At 34.0% G+C, this 21,333-nt stretch overlaps 1 protein-coding gene across 10 annotated transcripts in view; it reads left to right on the top strand.

Moving 5' to 3' along the window:
• The window catches only part of DLG2 (discs large MAGUK scaffold protein 2), a 2,591,935-nt gene that overhangs the window by 1,267,454 nt on the left and 1,303,148 nt on the right, over positions 1-21,333 (top strand). For 7 of the 10 annotated variants that reach the window (XM_051987236.1, XM_051987235.1, XM_051987234.1 and 4 more), the window contains one exon: positions 19,816-19,977. In XM_051987236.1, the coding sequence (XP_051843196.1) occupies positions 19,816-19,977 (162 nt within the window). The remainder of the gene's footprint in view (positions 1-19,815; positions 19,978-21,333) is intronic. The other 3 variants (XM_051987243.1, XM_051987240.1, XM_051987241.1) reach the window with 1 other exon arrangement.

Raw genomic sequence — 21,333 nt, 5'->3', positions numbered from 1 at the left:
TTCCCCTCAGTGAGGTTCTATGTCTCAGCTGTGAAATTGCAGCTTTTATCTCCCTAGTGTTAGTGCCTCCTCAGAATAATGTGTTAAAAATGTCTTTGGAAGGAAAAGGAGGCAAAGGAATATAAGGCACACATATATAATACACACACATATGTATGTATATATGTGTGTTTATACACACACTCATATACACATACCTATTTGTACCTAATGGTAACTATCTCAAGGACTGGGTAGGGGAGAGAAAGATTTAAAAGGGGGAAGAATTTATATGATGACTTTATTATATATTTTAAAAGCATAGCAAGCTGTATAAAATGGATTTACAGTTTCATATGTAATTATTTTTTTAAAAAATATACTATGTTATGGAAATGCTTGTTTAATTCTATAAATAAATAAATAATGACACCATCTTTAGTGCCTGAGCATCTCTGAATATAATGGCAACTTCAAATGCCCTATGGTGTCCAGAGACTTACTGTAAGATCTATGCTCCCCTTTGGAGAAATAGAGTTGCTAGTGGCCATTGATGAGAGGCAATTAACAGTCCCCCAGGTGAAGAACTCTTCTAGGGAAAGAGGAAATGGCCCACTGTTATTTGGGAGACTAAATGGGATTTCATCCCTGGACAAGCCAGAACTGTTCACCATCTAAATTGGTCACTCCATGTCACTATTCAGTGCTAGAGAAGTTAGCTTCTTGCTGTTCCATATACATGACACTACAGCTTCCAACATGAAGTCCTTTCACTGCTTGCCTTCCATGCCAGAAATGTTTCTCTCCCTAATTTTTGCCTCCTGACTTCCTTCATGATTAAACTCATATTCCTCCTTCTACAAGTGGATTTCCTTGTGAATTCATGCTTCCACCAGTGCTTTCCATTGAGGTGGAGGTTATATCTCTCATATTGTTCATGCTTGTCTTTCCCTCATTAGAATTGAATGTGAGATCTTTGTATTTTTTTGTATCCAGTATTTAGTGCAGTGTTTGGCACATAGTAAGTGCTTCATAATTGCTTGTTGTTGATGATAATGATGGTAATCATGGGAGAAGATAATAGCTATATGGTTTGTCCTATGAAGCCTCTGACTGGAATCAGTGACAGTGGCCTTTTCACTCAGAAGTGCCTGATACAATGCAGGCAATTTATGCATGATTCCATTATAATAAGTTCTCGAAGATTAGCCTCCTACAAGAACATTTCTCTTCTCTGCCTACTTTTAACTTATATTTAAATCCTATTTGCAATTAGAAATCTACTAATTTGAAACAAACATTATTTATAGCATCGCTCTAGTCAGGGGCAATGGAGATTGTTATACAATATTTTATAATTACTTATTAAATTGTCAATTCTTTAAAAGTTACCTCAATATTTCAGTAAAAAATTCAGAAAAACCTCTTCACAACACTACCTTTGTTTAGTCAGTTTTAGTTGTACCTGATCTCATTTGAGGTTTCTTCTCCAGTTCATTTTACAGATGGAGAAATTTAGGCAAACAGGTTTAAGAGACTCCAGGGTCACTGAGCTAGTAATTTTTGAGGCTGGATTTTAACTGAGTAAGAGGAGTCTCCCTGACTTCAGGCTTGGTAGTCTATCCTTTAACCTAGCTGCCCTTAGGTAACCATAAGGTATTTAAAGTAAGCATCTTTTGCTTTGGAGCATACAATGTGATTGCAGCCACAGTCAGATTCCAAAAATTTTCAATGTACTTAAAATCACTCCTCCTGTTATTTATGTTAATATCAGGAAGTGTTCTTTTTTTTTCTTTGTCAAAAATAACTTTTTGGTTCAGCTTGTAAGCTTATAGCTTTGCTCAGAGAATCAGCTGAAAGAAATAGCAGAAACACTTTGCAAACCTTCAAAATGTGTTTGAGACCAATTCTTTGTATTATATGTCGAGTATGCAAAGAACTTTGGACTTGAAGTTGAGAGACATGATCATAAATTCCAACTTAGATGTTTACCAGTGATATCAAGTCACAACCTCTGAGCTTCTGTACTCCCATTTTTTTATTCTTATTAACTATTTCACTAGACTGTCCTAAGGACCTGTTGAAAATCTGGAGGTATTACCTAAATATGAATTATGATTAAATCCCTTCTATTAAAAATTGTGTTTCTTCCTCCTCTCCCAGCTCCACCTTCCCCCAAGATATAAGATGATTCAAGAAATGGTGTGCTTTTGAGCTAGGTGCCCATCTATCTCCTTTCCCCCCACATATATAGAGCATAGAGCTCCATGAAGGACATGTGAGCTAAAAGCTGCTAATGAGAAAGTCAAGGCATTAGAGTGAATACAACTCAAGCAGTTAACAGATTTTTTCATAAGACTGTGTAACTCCATGGTTTTCTATTGACAAAAAGTTAGGATGCATTGGAAAGCCTATCCCTTTTTCTTCAAGAAAATGCCCTGATGTAATCTGGGAGGCAGGTTTTAATAATTATCTCAACTTCTGACTCTGGAGATGGTCTTGATTTTCTGTCTCTGCATTTTTATTGGCCACTTTTTGGTAAAAGGATTCTTGGTGATCCAAATAGGCATCTTTAACTGTTAATCCTTGAATAAAAATTATGATCATCTCTCCCAGTTTCCCTCGAAAATCACATGAAACCTCATCTCATCAATTTTGGCTCTAAGAGGGAATAATTTAATCATTCCATTGGGTATGGAAATTTATCTAACCATATAAACAAATAAGAGGAGAAAGCGAAAAAGATAAAAGGAGGGGCAGGAGGAAAAGGAAGGCTAAAACATTAGGTAAAAGGTAAGAGAAGGGGGGAAGAGCTGATAGGATATAAGGTAATGGGTAGAGTGGGCAAAAAAAAAAACCACATGACTGAGGACAGGATGGAGAGAACAAAAGTATATACAGTAGAAAATAGGATGGAAGGAAATACAGAGCTGGTAATCATAAATGTAAATGTGAATGGGAAGAACTCTCCCATAAAATGGAAGCAAATAGAGTTGATTAAAGAACAGAATCCTACAATATGTTGTTTACAAGAAACACATTTGACACAGAGAGACACATACATAATAATGGTAAAAGGCTGGAACAGATTTAGTATGCTTCTGCTGAAATAAAAAAGCAGGGATAGCAATTCTGATCTCAGACACAGCAAAAGTAAAAACATATCTTATTAAAAGAGATAAGGAGGGTGAGTACATCTTGATAAAGGGTATTTAAATAATGCCATAGTAATAATATTAAATATGTATGCATTTAGTGGGAAAGCAGGCAAATTCCTAGAGAAGATTTTAAGCGAGTAACAAGAAGAAATAGACAACAAATCTAGTGTGGGGCCTCAAACTTCCCTCTCAGAATCAAACAAATCTAATCACAAAATAGACAAAAAAGAAACTAAGGAGGTTAATAGGATTCTAGAAAACCTAGATATGATAGAGATCTAGAGAAAATTGAATAAGGACAGAAAAGAGTATACCTTTTTCTCCATAGAATATAGCAGCTATACAAAAATTCACCATTTATTAGGGCATAAAAACCTCAAAATCAAATGCAAAAAGGCAGAAATATTAAATCTTTTCTTTTCAATAAAAATTATATTCAATAAAGAGCCAGGGAAAGAAAGACTAAAACCAATTGGAAATTAAATAATCTAATTCTAATGAATGAATGGGTCAAACAATAAATCACAGAAACAACCCATAATTTCATCCAAGAAAAGGACAATCATGACAAAATATACCAAACTTATGGGATTCAATCAAAGCAGTTCTTAGGGGAAATTTTATATCTTTAAATAGCTACATAAATAAAATCGAGAAAGAGGAGATTGATGAATTAGGCATGAAATTTAAAAAAGCTAGAACAAAAACAAATTAAAAACTCCCAATTAAATACCAAATTACAAATTTTGAAACTCAAAGGAGAGATTAATAAAATAGTCACTAAGAAAACCATTGAACTAATACACAAAACTAAAAGTTGATTTTATGAAAAAATTAGCAAAATAGATAAACTTTTGCTTAATTTGACCAGAAAAAGGAAAGAAAAAAAAATCACCAGCATCACAATGAAAGGGCTGAACTTACCACCACTGAACAAGAAATTAAAACAATATTTAGGAGCTATTTTGCCCAACTTTATGGCAGGAAGTCTGAAAAAATGGATGAATATTTACAAAAATATAAGTCACTAAGGTTAACAGAAGAGGAAATAAAATATTTAAATAGTCACATTTTAGAAAAAGAAATTGAACAAGTCATTAATGAACTCCCTAAGAAAAGTCTCCCAGTCCAGATGAACTCACAAGTGAATTCTACCAAATACTTAATTAATTCCAATACTATGTAAACTATTTGGAAAAATAGGTAAAGAAGGTATACACTGCCAAATTCCTGATGTGACACAAATCTGGCATTGATATCTAAACTAGGTAGGACCAAAATAGAAAGAAAATTACAGATTAATCTTCCTAATGAAATTTGATGCAAAAATTTAAAGAAAATATTAGCAAAGAGATTATAGCAACTTATCAGCAGGATAACACATTATGACCATGTGAGATTTATACCAGGAATGAGGGACTGGTTCAATATCAGGAAAACTATTACCATAATTAACCATATCAATAACAAAACCAATTGAAATCATATGATAACCTCAATAGATGCAGAAATTTTTTTTTGACAAAATACAGCACCCATTCCTATTAAAAACACTAGAGAACTTAGGGATAAAAGAAGCTTTCCTTAAAATAATAATTAATATCTATCTAAAACTTACAGCAAGTATTTTTGGTAATGGAAAGAAGCTGGACACATTCCCAATAAGATCAGGATTGAAACAAGGATGCCCATTATTGCCACTATTATTAAACATTGTACTAGGAATGTTGGCTTTAGCAATAAGAAAACAAAAAAAATTTTTAAGGAAGTACAATAGGTAATGAAGAAATAAAAGTATCACTCTTTGCAGATGATATGATGATACACTTAGAGAATCCCATAAAATTATCCAAAAATCTACTGGAAACAGTTCACACTTAGCAAAATTGCAGGACCTAAAATAAAACTACACAAATTATCAGCATTTCTATATATTACTGGCAAAGCATATCAGCAAGAGATAGAAAGAGAAATTCCATTTAAAATTACTGTTGACAAAATAAAATACTTGGGGATCTAGCTATTAAGACAATCCTAAGAACTATATGAACACAATTACAAAACACTTTTCACAAAAATGAAATCATATCTAAACAATTGGAAAAATATCAATTCTTCATGGCTACACCAAACTAATATAATAAAAATGACAATTCTACCTAAATTGTCCACTTGTTCGGTGCCATACCAAATTACCAAGACATTATTTTATAGAACTAGAAAAAATAATAACAAAATTCATCTAGAAAAACAAAAAGTCAAGAATTTCAAGGGAATTAATTTTAAAAAATACAAAAGATGGTGACTTAGCAGTTCCAAACATAAAAGTATATTATAAAGCAGCAGTCATCAAAACCATTTCGTACAGGCCAAGCAATAGAATTGTGGATCAGTGGAATAGATTAGATACACATGACACAATATTCAAGGCCTAAGTAATCTAGCATTTTATAAACCCCCAAACCCCAGCCTCTAAAATAAGAATTAAATATTTGACAAAAATTGTTGGAAAAATTGGGAAATAATATGTCAGAAACTCAGCATAGACCTATATCTCACACCCCATACCAAAATAATATCAAAATGGATTATGATGTTGGCATAAACAATGGTACCATAAACAAATTAGGGTAATAAGGGATAATTTACCCAATAGATCTTTGGAGGAGGGAGAGTTTTATGACCAAGGAAGAACTAGAGAACATTATGAAAGGCACAATGGAGAACTTTGATTATATTAAATTTTTAAAAATTTGCACAAACAAAACCAATGGAAACAAGATTAAAAGGGAAGTATAAAGCTGGGAAAAATCTTTACAGCCTATATTTCTGCTTAAGGTCTCATTTCTAAAATATATAAAAACTATGTCAAATTTATAAAAATACAAGTCATTCCCCAATTAATAAATGGTCAAAGAATATGAAGACAATTTTCATATGATGACATTAAAGCCATTTGTAGTTATATGAAAAAATATTCTAAATCACTATTGATTAGAGAAATACAAATTAAAACAACTGAGCTTGCTATAATCTCTTTTAATGTCAGATTAAAACATCTGAACTACCACCACATACCTCTCAGATTGACTTAGATGACAGGAAAAGATAATGATAAATGTTGAAGGGGATGTGGGAAAACTGAGACACTAATGCATTGTTGGTAGAATTGTGAAATGATCCAATCATTATGGATAGCAATCTGGAACTATGCTCAAAGTATTATAAAACTGTGCATACTCTTTGATCCAGCAGTGCCATTACTGGATCTCTATCCCAAGGAAATCTTAAAGGAGGGGAAAGAACTCACATTTGCAACAATGTTTGTAGCACTTCTTTTTGTGGTAGCAAAGAATTGGAAAAGGAGTGGATGCCCATCAATTGGGGAATGGCTGAACAAGCTGTGGTATATGAAAGTAATGGAATATTATCATTTTATTTTTAAAATGGTGAACAAGCTGATTATAGAAAGGCCTGGAAACATTTCAAATGAGGTTGAGTGAAACAAGCAGAATCAAGAATACATTGTACACAATAACAGCAAGAATGTGTAGTGATCAATTATGAATGGTTTAGTTCTTCTCAGTAGTTCAGTGATTCAAAGCAAAAACTTGGGACAGAAAATGCCATCTGCATCCAGAAAAACATCTAAGGAGACTGAATGTAAATCAACCCATACTATGTTCACTTCTTTATTTCTGTTTTTTTTTTCTCTCTCCCTCCTGTTCTGATTTTTCTCTCCCAACATGATTCATAAACAATGTATATTAAAAATAAATAAACTTATTACAATTAAAAAATAAGGGAACAAATTACTGCATAGAGTTTTATATGAATGGATGAGCTAATCTTTGTGAAATTATTGAACTAGTAAATCTCCTAATTATCTATTGTGCAATAACTAAAAATAACCAAGAGGACAAATGTAAAATAAATTATCATACTAATCATTAACACATAGAGACATAAATAACAGTCAATTCTATATTATTTTAATCCTTTATGCAATTTAGTTTTGACAACTTGTTTCCAGAATAGAGCAGGACCCATATTCTTCTGTTTTGTAATTAAAGTTCTCTGTCTCTCTCTCTCTTTTTTGAATGAGTGAAATAATGTTTGGAATTGCAGAGCTTTGGCAAAATCTTTTCATTACTAGGATATTTCTTTTTCTCCACTGAACAAATCTTCCATTCTTATTCTCAGACTTCTAATTATTTGATTATTCTGACACATTTAAAATGCTGGCTTTTAACATTACAAACTTTATTTTCTGTCCTTTTCTGAGATTCTGGTGAGTATCAAGACACCAATACGTGACTATAGGCATCTCAGTTTTTTATTCATTCACCTAGCTAGCCAGTCATTCAATACTTGCTTAAGCTTTACAAGGAACAGAGAAGCAGTGATATGATGATTACTGAGTTGACTCTGGCATCAGAGGGTTCAAATGGTACTTCTGAATCATTTTGGTTAAGTGATTCTGGTCAAATCACTTTATCTTTAAGTGCTTCTAGACAACTGGCTAAGACTTTAAATTGCAGAACACATGTTTAGGGAGTTTTCTTCCCTAGAATGCCATATACAAATGCTTCCAGCTTCCAGAATAATTCTACTAATGATTGAGAAATGCCCTTCATCTGCAGGAGACCCTGTTTTATAGTGGCACAAGTACAGGCTTATCCTGACTTGACCAAGAAACTTAGAGACAGGGATGAAATGGTAGTGGTTGTTTTTTATTCTCAAGAGAACCAAAATGACATCATATGTTGGAATCAAGGTTCAGTGTACCCAGCTATGGCTGGTCATAACAATATAATCTTGGTAGACCCAATCACGCTTTGGGCACAAATAATCTATATGAATATTTGAAGTGGAGGTGTCTCTAAATATGCATATATTGCATTTCTTTTGAGCAACCACAATTGTGCTTTACTCATAGAGCCCAATGATTTCTTTGATGTGGGAGGTATAAGGCAAATAGAGAAATGGATGAACAGAGATAGGGGAAAAGAAGAGGCAGATATTGATCTTTCTGGATGTTACAATAGCATATCCACCAAATGGAAATATTAAAAACAATAATTGAAATATTTTGAGAGGGAGAGACAGAGGCAGAGATGGAGAGACAGAGAGAAAGGGAGAGAGCTTGTCAAGTTACTTTGGCTTTCATCTCCTCATTTGTGAAATGAATGGGTTAAAATAGATGGTCACTGAAGTTTCTTCTAACTAGCTCATAGGAAATTTGACTATCAGGGCATAGTTTGCTAATAGAATCAAAAATCCGGCTCTGATACTTCACTTGTTCAAATTCTTTTTTCTCTTCAAAAGCTGTTTCCCAAAGATCCTCCCTTCATTTACTGATAAATATGTTTTTCACTTCTTCAAATATCTCTACACCTTTTTAACACTTTGATTATTGATATTATTGTATTTTGTATTGGAATTATTTATGTACATGTTTTATTGGTCTGCTGAATTTAAAGTTCCCAGGGAATGGAAAATCTTCTTTATTTTAAGAAAGTTACTCCATGTCTCTGACCCTCAACTTCCTAAAGGTTATTGGTAAAGGTAGTATTAACTGATCTCTAAGGACCTTTCTAACTAAAAGATCAAAAAATTCTATGAAGTAATAGCCAAGTAGAATAACTCAATGAATATCAGCATTCAATGAGTTGAAAAGAAGTTATTTTCATCCCATTTGTTTTAGGTGGTAGACAAATTAAATTCACCAATTTTTCCTATTCATTGAATTCTTTCACATTAGTTAGAGGTCATTCCATTTGCAGCTTGTTTCTTGCTTAAGCTGCTTTGCACTTCTTCAAAATACATGATTGATGCTTTGTAGAGAACATAAAAAAAACCCCACAAATTGAAAGCTTGCTTTTATGGGTGGGAAGGAGAAAAAATGGAAAAGGAGATGTTTTACAATAGAAGACATTAATAATTGTTATTTCCTTATTTATTTTTATTGCATTTATTTGTGTCTAGGCTTGTAATTTCATTGCAGGGAATTTCTAAGCTTTGAAACTCTCTCTATTCATGTGAAAAGCAATTGCTCTTAGTGTGTATTATCTTAGTGTGTATTAAGTTTCTAATACTTAACCAAAAGATTACATGTGTGGCCCTGCCCAAGTCACTTAAACCCCAATTGCCTCACCAAAAAAAAAAAAAAAAGTTAAGAAAGAAATGATGAAAAAATAGGTTTCAGGAAAACCTGGAAAGACATAAATGTTCTTATCCTCAGTTTCTATCAGAGCACCAAAGCTCTCACTAAGCTATAAGTACCTGAAAGTCGAGGACCAAGATTACATGTTTTTCCATGTCACACATTTAATATATGTCAGAAGTAATACTTTTATTCTTTTGTATTATACCATACTCACTCCCTTATTTAATATTACATAAAATTCTTTGGTAATGATTATAACATTCTTTTAAAATCTATTTTTTAATTTGTGAAATAAAACAAGTATTTCTACAATCTAATATAATAAAAAGGATGATCACACATGAAACTGCAAATCCATCATGGACAACTTGCTATTCCTTTTAAATATATAATGAAATTATTATATAATTTTTTTCTTTTTCCCTTTCACTCACCCTAGAGATAGCTACTATTAGACATAAATATCCGTGTGTACATGTACATGTGTGTATATAATATCTATTACATATACATATATGTATATAATTTATATAATATATGTGTGTACATATGTAATCATTCTTTACATAATTCTATTCATAAATTCTTTCTGTGGATGCATTCTTGTATTATAGTTTTATGTTTTAAAAATATTTCCATATGTATCATTGATTTAAACCAGGGATTTTTAATGTGGATGTCCATGGAGACATATGGAGGTTCTGCAAAGCTGAATGGGTGGGGAAAGCTTATTTATTTCCATTAATCTCTAACTGAATTTAGTATTCCTTTCAATTATGAATGAAGGCAACAAACAGCATTCTGGCGAGATTTCTAGGCTTCTCCAGACTGCCAGTGGAGTCCTTGACACACACAAATAGATAAGAATTCCTAATTGAGGTGACATCATCCATCCTCTTCTTTTTATAGATGAGGAAATTGAGATGTGGAGAGTTTCAATGATTGACTAAGGTCACATAGGTAAAGAAGCAGGGGCTGGTAACTTTGGGGAGGGACCAAAAACAGTTTAAGTCTTGGTCCTCGACTTTCAGGTACTTATAGCTTAGTGAGAGCTTTGGTGCTCTGATAGAAACTGAGGATAAGAACATTTATGTCTTTCCAGGTTTTCCTGAAACCTATTTTTTCATCATTTCTTTCTTAACTTTTTTTTTTTTTTTTTGGTGAGGCAATTGGGGTTTAAGTGACTTGGGCAGGGCCACACAATAGTAAGTATTAATGTTTGAGTCTGAATTTGAACTCAGGTCTTCTTGACACCAGGGCTGTTACTCTACCCATTGAGCCATTCAACTGCCTCATCATTTGTCATACAACATTAATATTACATCATATTCATATACCACAATTTATTCAGCCATTCCTCAACTGATGGGCATTCCCCTTAATTTCCAATTCTTTTCCTCCCCCCCTGAGGCAATGGGGATTAAGTGACTTACCCAGGGTAACACAACTAGGAGGTGTTAAGTGTCTGAGGCCAGATTTGAGCTCAGGTCCTCCTGACTTCAGGGCTAGTGCTCTATCCACTGCACCACCTAGCTGCCCCTTGAGTTCCAATTCTTTACCACCTGCTGCTATAAACATTTTTGTATGTGTGGGTCATTTCCATGTTTATGATCTCTTTGGGATGCAGAACTAGATGAGGTATTACAGAGTCATCAAATATGCACAATTTTATAATTAAGGGTTGTTTTTGATTTTTATTTACATCCTCAATCTTTTTGATTTTTATTTGTATTCTCAACCATTTCCACAGATCTCAGAACATTAAGTGATTACTAATATATGCTAATTAATTGAATGCTGCTATTCCCACAGTACTAGTAGTAAAGGTTTCATAATAATTCCCAGAACAAAAATGTAAAGTGTGTTCAGGGAAAAAGTGGCGTCAGGGAAGTTAGTCAAGTAGGACTTTGATTTCCTGTGGCTTTTTTGGCTAAATGAGATTTTAAAAATATGGTAAGTCAGATAAATTGTACTCATTCAATCACAGCAATGCTCTCTCTGCTTGGAGTTCGAAAGAAGAGAAAAGTAACTCGTCGTGGAAGCAGCATTGTCTTTGGAGATAGAATGTGAAGGGATGACATGACTAGCCCCCCCAGAAGAAGGAAAGAGGAATAGCCCCAGAGCAGATGAGAGGCTGCCCAAGGAGATCCTGGTTTTCCTATGTTCTGTTTGATGGCTCAAGTAACTGAGACCCAAAGATGATGTGGCTTTCTCATAGCAACACAGTGCCACTGGCAGAATTCCATCCATTCCTGATTCTAATGAGCCAGCACTTTACAGGAATAGAAATACAAAGAAAAGATAATTTATAAGCAATGAACGATAGATTCTTTTGTTGTTTCTATATGGCAATGAGATGGAATGCATTCATCTCTGACGAATTAAAAATAATTCTCAAACAGAATCAAAGGAATAGGCAGGATTAGTGTGGGTGTGAGCACGATGCAACATTTAGCAAATAGCGAATACTGATGAAGAACAGCTAGAGAATATATCATCAAGGAAGAGAAAAGAGACTGGTCATGAGGGAAAAGTGAAGGATAAAAGGTGGACAGCCAGAGTGTTAAACAGGTACTGACAGATTGGTGGAAGGAATCAAGGAAGGCCCCCAAGAAGATTGGATGGTAACTATTTGGGAGGACATAGTCAAGGGTTGCACAGGATGTACCAACCTGGTGATTGCGATCCAAATTGATTGATGAGATCATATGCTAATTTGGTTATTTCAGTGATACTTATAGTGTTGGTAGAGCTCAGTAGAGGAAGCAAGCCTGAAAAAATCTTGAGAGAGCTTGATAGGAAAATTGAAATCTAAATTGGTTCTTAAACTTAGATGGCACTTTGAGGAAAGAGTGTTTCTCCGGCAGAGGAAGCTGAATGACCAATTTGGGATATAGAAAAACTCCCAGGCAACTTTAAGAGACAGTGAATAAGAAAGCTACATGTTTCCTAAGAAATAATAATCTAATACTATACTATAATACTAAATATTGTGCTAAATGTAATGTAGTTCATCTGTTGGTCTAAGGATTGATTATTTCCTGGCAAAGAATGTACTATAAGCTCCTTGAGTACAGAAACAATTTTTGGTTTGGGGGAAGGAGAGTTTGTTATTGTCTAACAGAGTGATAAGTATTTAATAGAGTTTTATTGATCAATACACTGAAAGATAAGAGTAACTGAAATTTTCATAGGATGTTCCAAAAGTGTTAATGCAGTGCTAAGCTGTTAAATATTTCAGCATTTAAAACTATTAATCCTTAAAACTGCAATAAAACTTTTTGGACACCCTATGGGATTTGTAACATTTTTATTCTATTTTGTTTTTAATTTATGGCAGAAAATAAGTATTTCCATAACATAGTATAATGAAAATGATGATTGCACATGAAACAGCAAATCTGTTATTTACAATTTGATATTTCTTTTAAATATATAATAAAATTATCCTATAAATTTCTTTTTCCTTCCATCCTAGAAATGGCTATCATTAGTCACAAGTATGTGTATATATGTAAAAATAGTCTATACATATTTCTATTTATCAGTTCTTTTTTTGAATGCAGATAGTTTTTTCCTTCACATATCTTTTGTAGCTAATTTGTGTTGTTTATAATAGTCAAAAGTGACTTATTCAAAGTTGTTCTTAAAACAATATTGCTATTACTGTATACAACATTCTCTTGGTTCTGCTCATTTATCTTATTTGCCTATCTTATCTTATTTGAGCTTTGCATTAGTTCTGACATAGGTACCTCAGGTATTATTATTCATGTTTTATAAATGAGGAAGCTGTGACTTAAAGAAGCTAAATGTCTGTTGTCATAATTATTGTGTCAGATGTGGGATCTGAATCCATCTTTTTTTTTTTCACAACACCAAGGGCAGCTTTATGCAGTTAAATCTTGAATATTTTATATGCTTTAGGTCTCTAGAAGTAAAATGATTGCAAGAGTAGAGAGACCATAATCCAGTGAAGGATTGGGTTATGAGACTAATGAGCAGTGGGAGAATATAAGAAAAGATGGACCCCTTCTTTATAATCCTTGAATGACTAATATGGAAGACTGTGCAGTGGGAACAGTTTAAGACTGTAAAGGGAGGGTGAGAGAAAGGTAAGGAGAGAGAGAGGGGAGTAGAAAAGGAGAGAGAGAAGGAGAGAGACATACACAGAGACAGAGAGAGACAAAAAGAGAAAGAGAAGGAAGGAGGGTCAGAGAGAGAGAGAGAGAGAGAGAGAGAGAGAGAGAGAGAGAGAGAACCAAAGCCGGAGTGGAGAGCCAGACAGACAATGAATGAATAAATGAATGAATGAATGAATATGAATATCTGAGAGTACATCCATTGTACATATGTCCTTAGATTTTACTGTGGGAGATGAAAATGGAGATTAGAAAGAGAGAAGGTACAAGGGTAAATGAAAATAATTTGTTTTTTGCCAATTACAAGCTATGCATTGTGGGGAATATAAAGATGTCTAAAATATGATATTTGTACTCAAGGAGCTTTTCTACCTATTTTTCTTCACTCCCACTTGTCCTTACTTAGCATTTTTGAAAAAGAAAACTGATGAGGCAGGAAAATGTTCATTTCACCTTGTCACCTTTGTGAGTTTTCTTGCTTATTGTGTTTCTTTTCAAGATTGTGTTGCCTGGGTAGCTCTTGATCTCAGTTATCACTTCCTCTTCTCACTCCCCCGTTCCTTCTGTTCTCATTCTCCTTTCAAATTGTGAGCTGTTCATTCATTCTTTAATTTCCTTCTCACTCATTAGCTCAGCATTCCCCATCTCCTCCCCCTCTTTATTGTGGGAGCAAAAAGCCAATCTCTGCTGAATGTGGGAAGTGACACTTAGCTCTCTGTTGGGATGCAGATATGTTCTAAAGGCAGTTACTGTGTGTCAGCTTCCAGAACTATTCTTTAATCATTTGGTGAAATGTCTGGGACCCTATGAGATGATATTGATTAAGCATTAAAGGTTCTAAGTGATTATCTCTCCGTTTTCATTGGTTGAATGAGTGATTAACTTTGATTGCTAAGATCTCATTCACCTGAAAATCCTATTTTTTAATGAAAATCCCATGCTTAGTATTTCTAACTTATAGGAGAATTGTAGAATGTTAAACATTGAAGGGATCATAGATTTCAGAAATGGGAATGACTTTAGAGGTCTAGTTTAACCTTAATTTATAGTTTTGAGTCCCAGAGAGGTTAAATGACTTTCCCAACTCCATAAGCATCTAGGAGTAAAGTTGAGAGTTGATCCCTGATATGATTCCAAATATACTGACAATACTGTACTACTTTCTCATTTTGAAGAAGCGGGAAGAAAAGGAGAAATAATTCCCTTTTCTAAAGTGTATTTGGGTTGATAAAACATTTTAATTTGAACAACCCTATGAGATAAGTGGTGGAAATATGCATTTTCTATCATTTGTAGATGACATTAATGTTCCAACAGATAATACAACTTGCCCAAGATCACACATCTAATTGTATTTTTAGGTGAGAATATAACTTTTATTTCTACTTCTACTATCTTCGCTTTCCTCCTTCTCAACAATTTAGTACTTTAAAGTTTGAAAACTTCTTTAGGTACAAGATAATTTGGACCTCATAACATACCTATGAGGACATATCTAAAGCGAAATTATTCTCATTTTACAAATGAGGAAATTAGAGCTAAAGAAAAAGTGTCCATATGATTTCTACTTTTCTACTGTTACATGAAAGGTGCTTTGTTTTAGTGTGGTCAACATGTATCACAGAAGCTCCTTCCCTTCTTCATTGAAAAGAGGGTTAAGGATGAAAACTTAAGAAGAAAGGCAATGACCAGAGGAGTTATGTCCTTTAAGCTATGAGGCTCTCTGACTATTAGATTTATCAGCACAAATGCATATTTGTGTACTCCCCTTGTTGCTTGAAATAGCAGATCAGGTGGAGGGAAGGAGAAAGAAGTAATTTTTTCCTATCTTCATTATATTCATCATTGATTAAATAAACTAAAGAAAGGGATTATCTTTCTCTTGCATATTTGACTGGTACCAGACATCTTCCTGTGAAAGGCATGTAATAAAAGTGGGAAATATATAATTCTAATTTCATTCTCCTTAATATGTAACATAGTGTAGAGGTAACCCTGGGTTCCTGAAATCTATTCCAATGGAAGACAATAAACTTGAGAAAGGTCATAATGGGCTTGTTTTACATAATTTCCTTTCCTGAAATCTAGGACCTGTGCCACTGGCAGACAAATCATTAAATTAGACAATAAAACTGGTTTTCTTCTGTAGATAATAGTAAAAAGTCATCTTCATATGTTAATTAATTCCATTATTAGATGCTTATGAAGTCAGATACCAGCAGGAAGAACCCCACAGAGTTGTACAAGCACTGTCCTCTTGAGAACTGATCCAGCCTTCAAATAGGATTTTTCTTATTTGTGTCATTGTTGAGCATCCTGTATCTCATTTGATTAGGGATTACAGAAAGGGACACTAGAAATTTTCTTTTCTAAGTTCTCATTTTTGTCTAATCCCTCTTCCAGTGGAAAAGCCCACGAAATGAGAAGGTTTTTAATATCATTTGGCTGCTAGTCAATGTGTCAACTTTGCTCACTAAGTGACATAACTTTCTCCTCTTGTTGACCTGGAGTAAGAAGGAGCCTTGCCCAATAGTTAGCTCAATTCTGCATCTTAGGCAACTGGAATCATTTCCTCTGTTCAATAACAGAAACATGTAATCAAAACACAAAAATGACCCTATCTCCCTGAAATTATTTTCATATAGTGTGATGATGTGGAAGTCTTTGATTGTGGAGTTAAAATTGGCTTAGACACATAGCTACTCACAGGTTTTTTTTTTTTCATTTATAAAATGAGGAGTTAGACAAGAAAGCTTCCAGTGCCCCTTCTAACTTGAAACTCATGATCCTTAACCAAGTGAGATGCAGAATGCTTCCCAACTACATAAATAAGGAAAATCTGTTTGAGGATTTTCTCAGGTCTCAGGAGGATAGTGCTTATAAAACATTATGTGGTTCTTCAAACCAGTATTTGATTTCACAAGTATCTTATAATGGAATTAATTAACTTATAAAAGCAACTTTTGCCATTATCTATAGAAAAAAAAAGTTTTTTATTGTCTACTATCTACTAGTGGCACAGGTCTTGGGTCTTGAGAATGGAAGTTATGTAAAACAAGTCCATTATGATTTTGACAAATTCAAAAATATATTTTAGATGAGTCATCATCTGAACATGGGAAATAAATTTATGCATATTGACAAATGCTACTTTTAAAAAAAAGTTTTCAGAATATTTTTCCTCGTAGATTTCTGGAATTTATTTTGGTATATTCCTTTTTGGTAATCAAAGAAATCTGTATCTTTATGTTTTAGGACATAGGAAATCCAAAACTGTCAGCAGCAATCTGAGACTGACTTTAAAATTCTTTCTCAAAAATAAGCTAACACCCACTGCTTTTATCCTGAAAGCAAGACGAGGAGACCTGAGAGAAACAGAGTAAAAAGATTTCACAATCATTAACAATGCCAAATCCAGCAGTTCTAGAATAAATACCCAGCTTCATCCACAAGGGGGCCTTATGATTCCAATTATCCACAGAGCAGAGAAAATATAGGCAACTGAAAATCACAAGGAAATAGCAATCCTCATTCTACCCATTATTCTCTCTGTCTTTTTCCCCACTGAATGCCCAATGAGTTATAGGTTTGAGGTTTTCATCATCTGAGGTCAATTGTAGTCTTTTAGATGAGAACTGGAAAGGCAATCAAATTCAGTGCATCTATTTTTCAGATGAGGAAACTGAGATCCAATTTCACATAGGTCAGAAATAAGAAAGGTTACTTTAATTTCACATTTCTTTAAATTATACCATTCTTCTGGTACAGATATAGCGGTATGATATAGTGAGAAGTTGGGAGTCTTGGGATCTCATCCTTTTTTTGCTATTAACTCACTATATTTAAATTCTCTGGGTTACTCCTATAAGATGAAAATTCTGAATGGAAAGACTCAAAGATTCCTTCCAACTTTTTTTTTAAGAGATTCTTTCCCCTAGCCTTTTTCTCTCTCAGATCACACATAAGATTATCTAAGTATGGAAAATGATCAATAATGAAATTCTCATTTCCAATTTATTTGGACACATTCTCTATAACAAAGGTATCAAACAAGTGGCCCCTGAGCTGCACCCAGCCCACAAAACTCTCCAGTATGACTCAAACTAGATTAAAATACAATTGGGAAATACTTAATATAATAAATTTTAACATGCAATAGAACATGTAATATTAAAAATTTAAATTAAGTCAGTATATAGCCCACAAGGCTTACTGGCCCCTGTTTTGATATGAATCTGACACCACTGGTGTTCAACTTAGTGTTAGGGAGCTGTCCAACACACTGGGGGTATAGTTAGTATGTGTTAGAAGAAACTTAGGCATTCCTCCAAAGCCTACTTTCTGTTTATTATGCTATGCTACATCATTTAACAAGTCTATGAATTTCTAATAAATAATAAATAGGGAAATACAATAGGCCAACAATAGTATGGAAAGAAAGCCAAAGAAGGGGACAATAGAATAAATAAATAGAATAATCAATCTCTGAACAAGAACATATAATAGAATGAAGTTCAGAGGTTCATAGACTTGGAACAGAAAATAAATTTTAGAAATCAACTAGCCCTAATCCAGATGGGTAATACAATAAATAGAGCATTGGGCTTGGAATCAGAAAAATTTATCTTCATGATTTTCAATTTGGCTTCAGACACTTAACTAGCTGTGTGGCCCTAGATAAGTCATTTAATCCTGTTTGCCTCAGTTCTTCATCTGAAATAATCTGGAAATGAAAATGGCAAACTACTCCAGTATTGTTGCCAAGAAAAATCCAAAATGGAATTATGAAGTTGTACACAACTGAAACAATTGAACAACAGTAACAGTCCAAATTGCCTTTTTTACAGATTAAGAAACTGAAACTCAGAGAGAGAGATGATGTATCCCCTTTCAATCCCTCCATCTACAAAGAAATAAATATTTAAAAATCATTAAGTAAAATGAATAATTATGTAAATGTTAAGTAATATATGAATAAAATTTAATAAATAATATCAAGACAATAATTTTATAGATTTGAGATAAGAAAATTTGGAATAATCATTGTGGTGAATCAGTTAGGGAAGAGTAGCAAAGCACTGAGCTAAGTATTAGACCTACAAATAGGAAAAGGAGGCAGTTTTTAAGAAGCTCACAATCAAATGGTAGAGACAAAAAAATCAATATGGATGGTTTCTGATGAAAAGTTTCATGATCCTTAGTGTACAATGGCAAAATAGATATTTAGGTCTTCTTTAATGTTATTTCCAGTGACAAAATTATAATAGTTTGTGATTCTGAACCATTTGGTTTTGTGCCAGGGACAAAGAATTTTCTTTTCTGGGTCTTCATTAACTATGGCTGTAAGCATCTGCAGAAATAGTCAGGCTCTATCTCCACAAGCAATGCTTCCTAGGATAATGTTTAAAGGTAGTTCCTAAGGCTCTGGGGTTCAGGATGATGGAATGTCCCCAATCTGAGTTCTTGAGGAGAGATATGAGTTGAAATACTCCTGGTGGTTTAACTTGACTGATACACACTGGGTTTCTTGCTACTTTAGGTGGTTACCTTATGTATGGCAGTTGGGTAGCTTTTGGTAGAGTTGACTGAAATATCCTATACATGATTTGTTTGTTCAGATGATCACTGTGAGGGATAATCTGCAAGCAGGAATAGTGATTTACTGCAACTTGTAGCGTCTCTTTACCTGACTGCCTATCAGCCACATTTGTTCAGATGTCATTGTTGCTGGTGATGAGGAAAAGGTGTCTTTAGGGCCTGGTCTATAAACAGTATTTGTTCAGTTTGAGGAGCTCTTTAATTCAGTTTTCTGAGTTGGCCCCATCAGGATCTGAGTGGTTTGTATTTCCTGGCACATACTGCCTCCTATCTTTCTGTCAAAGTGTCTTGCACATAATATGAGATAACCTGCAGAAAGTTAAAATAAATGATAACAAAAATGAAAAAAAAAATCTTAATGTGCAAAGATCATTCCTTACACTACTATATAAGATATATTATTTCAATTTTATCAAATATGAAATAGCCTCAGAGAGGAAAAATGACATATCTGAGGTGATAAAACCATAAATGTATAAGAGCTAGACCCAAACTGGACTAGGTCTCATGCCTCCAAGTCCAACTAAATTTCCACTCCACCAGCTGCCTGTTTATGATGTAATTTGCTTCAGGTCCCAATTATATCATGTTCAATATCCAAAGTGCTTGTCCTGTATCATGGCTGGCCTCCAGATGAGACTGTAAACAATGATTGTTGGGCAAAAGCAACAGACTTGTTGATTTGATGTCAGAGCCCAATAAATGAATGATCTGTGGTTTTCAGAGTTTCAGCCTTTCCCAGAACTGATGCCTTTTTCTTTTTTCCCAGAAGTATCGCTATCAAGATGAAGATGTTCCACATGATCATACTTTACCTCGTCTAACCCATGAAGTAAGAGGACCTGAACTTGTTCACGTGTCTGAGAAGAACCTGTCACAAATAGAAAATGTGCATGGATATGTCTTACAATCCCACATTTCGCCGCTGAAGGTGAGTAAAGCTGACATTTGTCTATCGTGTCAGACAAAGATACTGGGCACCTAGTCTCCAAGTCAAAAGGGTTGTTTGGTGAGTTATTTCAAGGAGTCTTTTTCTGAAATCCCACTAATTCCTTTAATCACTGCAAGACCCTACTGACAAATGTGTGTTATTAGACTGAAGCAGTTCTGACAAATGATGCATAAAGTCTTTGTGTGATTCTTATGGAATAGATGAGGGTGAAATATTAAAGACAAAAGCAAAAACATAACTATTGGAGAGTCTCTGCCACATAAAAAGGAAATGGGAAAGAGGGACTCAAGCTTCTTGTCTTTGATGGACTTGAGCAGAAATTTAGGAAGAAAATATACTATGCTTGCTTTGTGTTCTATTCCCCATGTGGAAATGTTAGCCTTTCACTTTGCCATGTGATCTTTCAGGAAGCTGGTGGTCAGATATCCTTTCTGTCTGTTAGCATATGTTGAACAACCCTTGCTCTGATTCTCCTTTAGCTGTAAATGATCTCTGGTTAAGTAATGGATCTTGACAGATTAAGGCAGGCATATGAGAAGATGTTTTTTATGTGCTCAGTCTTTACAGCATTTCTGTCTTGGAGAATGTAAAGAAAAATGAACCAAAAGCAACTTTGGTCATCCATGTGCAAAAGGAAAATATTAGATAAGTAGATAAAATTGAACAGTGAAGAATCTATAGCTATTAATATGGGAAAGAATTATCTAATATTTTGCTGCCTGAACATTACTGACCAGTCATTCTATTCAATTAAATGTTGAAAACATTTTAAAAGATCTGTTGAATGATAATTGCTGACAGACAAACAGATTTAAAAGGACAGTTTAAGTTTGTGGAGTTTTTTTGTTCTTGTAACAATTAGTTTGATGACATGAAATAGAATATCCAGATTCTCTAAGAGCCACACTTGTTTCCTTTCTCCTTTAATCATAAGAACACAAGTTGCAGAGATTATTTACATTATATGGATGACCAAAAGTTGATGTTTGCTCATGGAATCACTTCCTGCGTGTAGAATGAGCAGAAGAGAATTGAAGAGATCTCTTTCTAGGGAATGACTTATAGTTTGGCCCATTTGGAAATATGTACTTTGGAAAAGCTGAGATTGATATAGGAAGTATATTGTAGGTGGTGGAGTAAATATTGAGGGCAATGACATGGAAGCAGAAAAATAGATAGTAGAAGGTAAAGAAGACAAATAGTTTTGTGTTGCATATTTTGTTATATTTTCATCCTTAAAATTTTTTATGGAGGACATAGCTATGACTTTGCAGGGATAGTGTTCTTGTTGTAAAGAAAATGCTCCTCCCCTTTAGCCAGGTATTTTAGAATTGC

The sequence above is a fragment of the Antechinus flavipes genome, chromosome 3 (assembly GCF_016432865.1).
Source record: "Antechinus flavipes isolate AdamAnt ecotype Samford, QLD, Australia chromosome 3, AdamAnt_v2, whole genome shotgun sequence".
Lineage (NCBI taxonomy): Eukaryota > Metazoa > Chordata > Mammalia > Dasyuromorphia > Dasyuridae > Antechinus > Antechinus flavipes.
The sequence above is the reverse complement of the archived record's forward strand: the minus strand, read 5'-3'. Positions and strand labels throughout refer to the sequence as shown.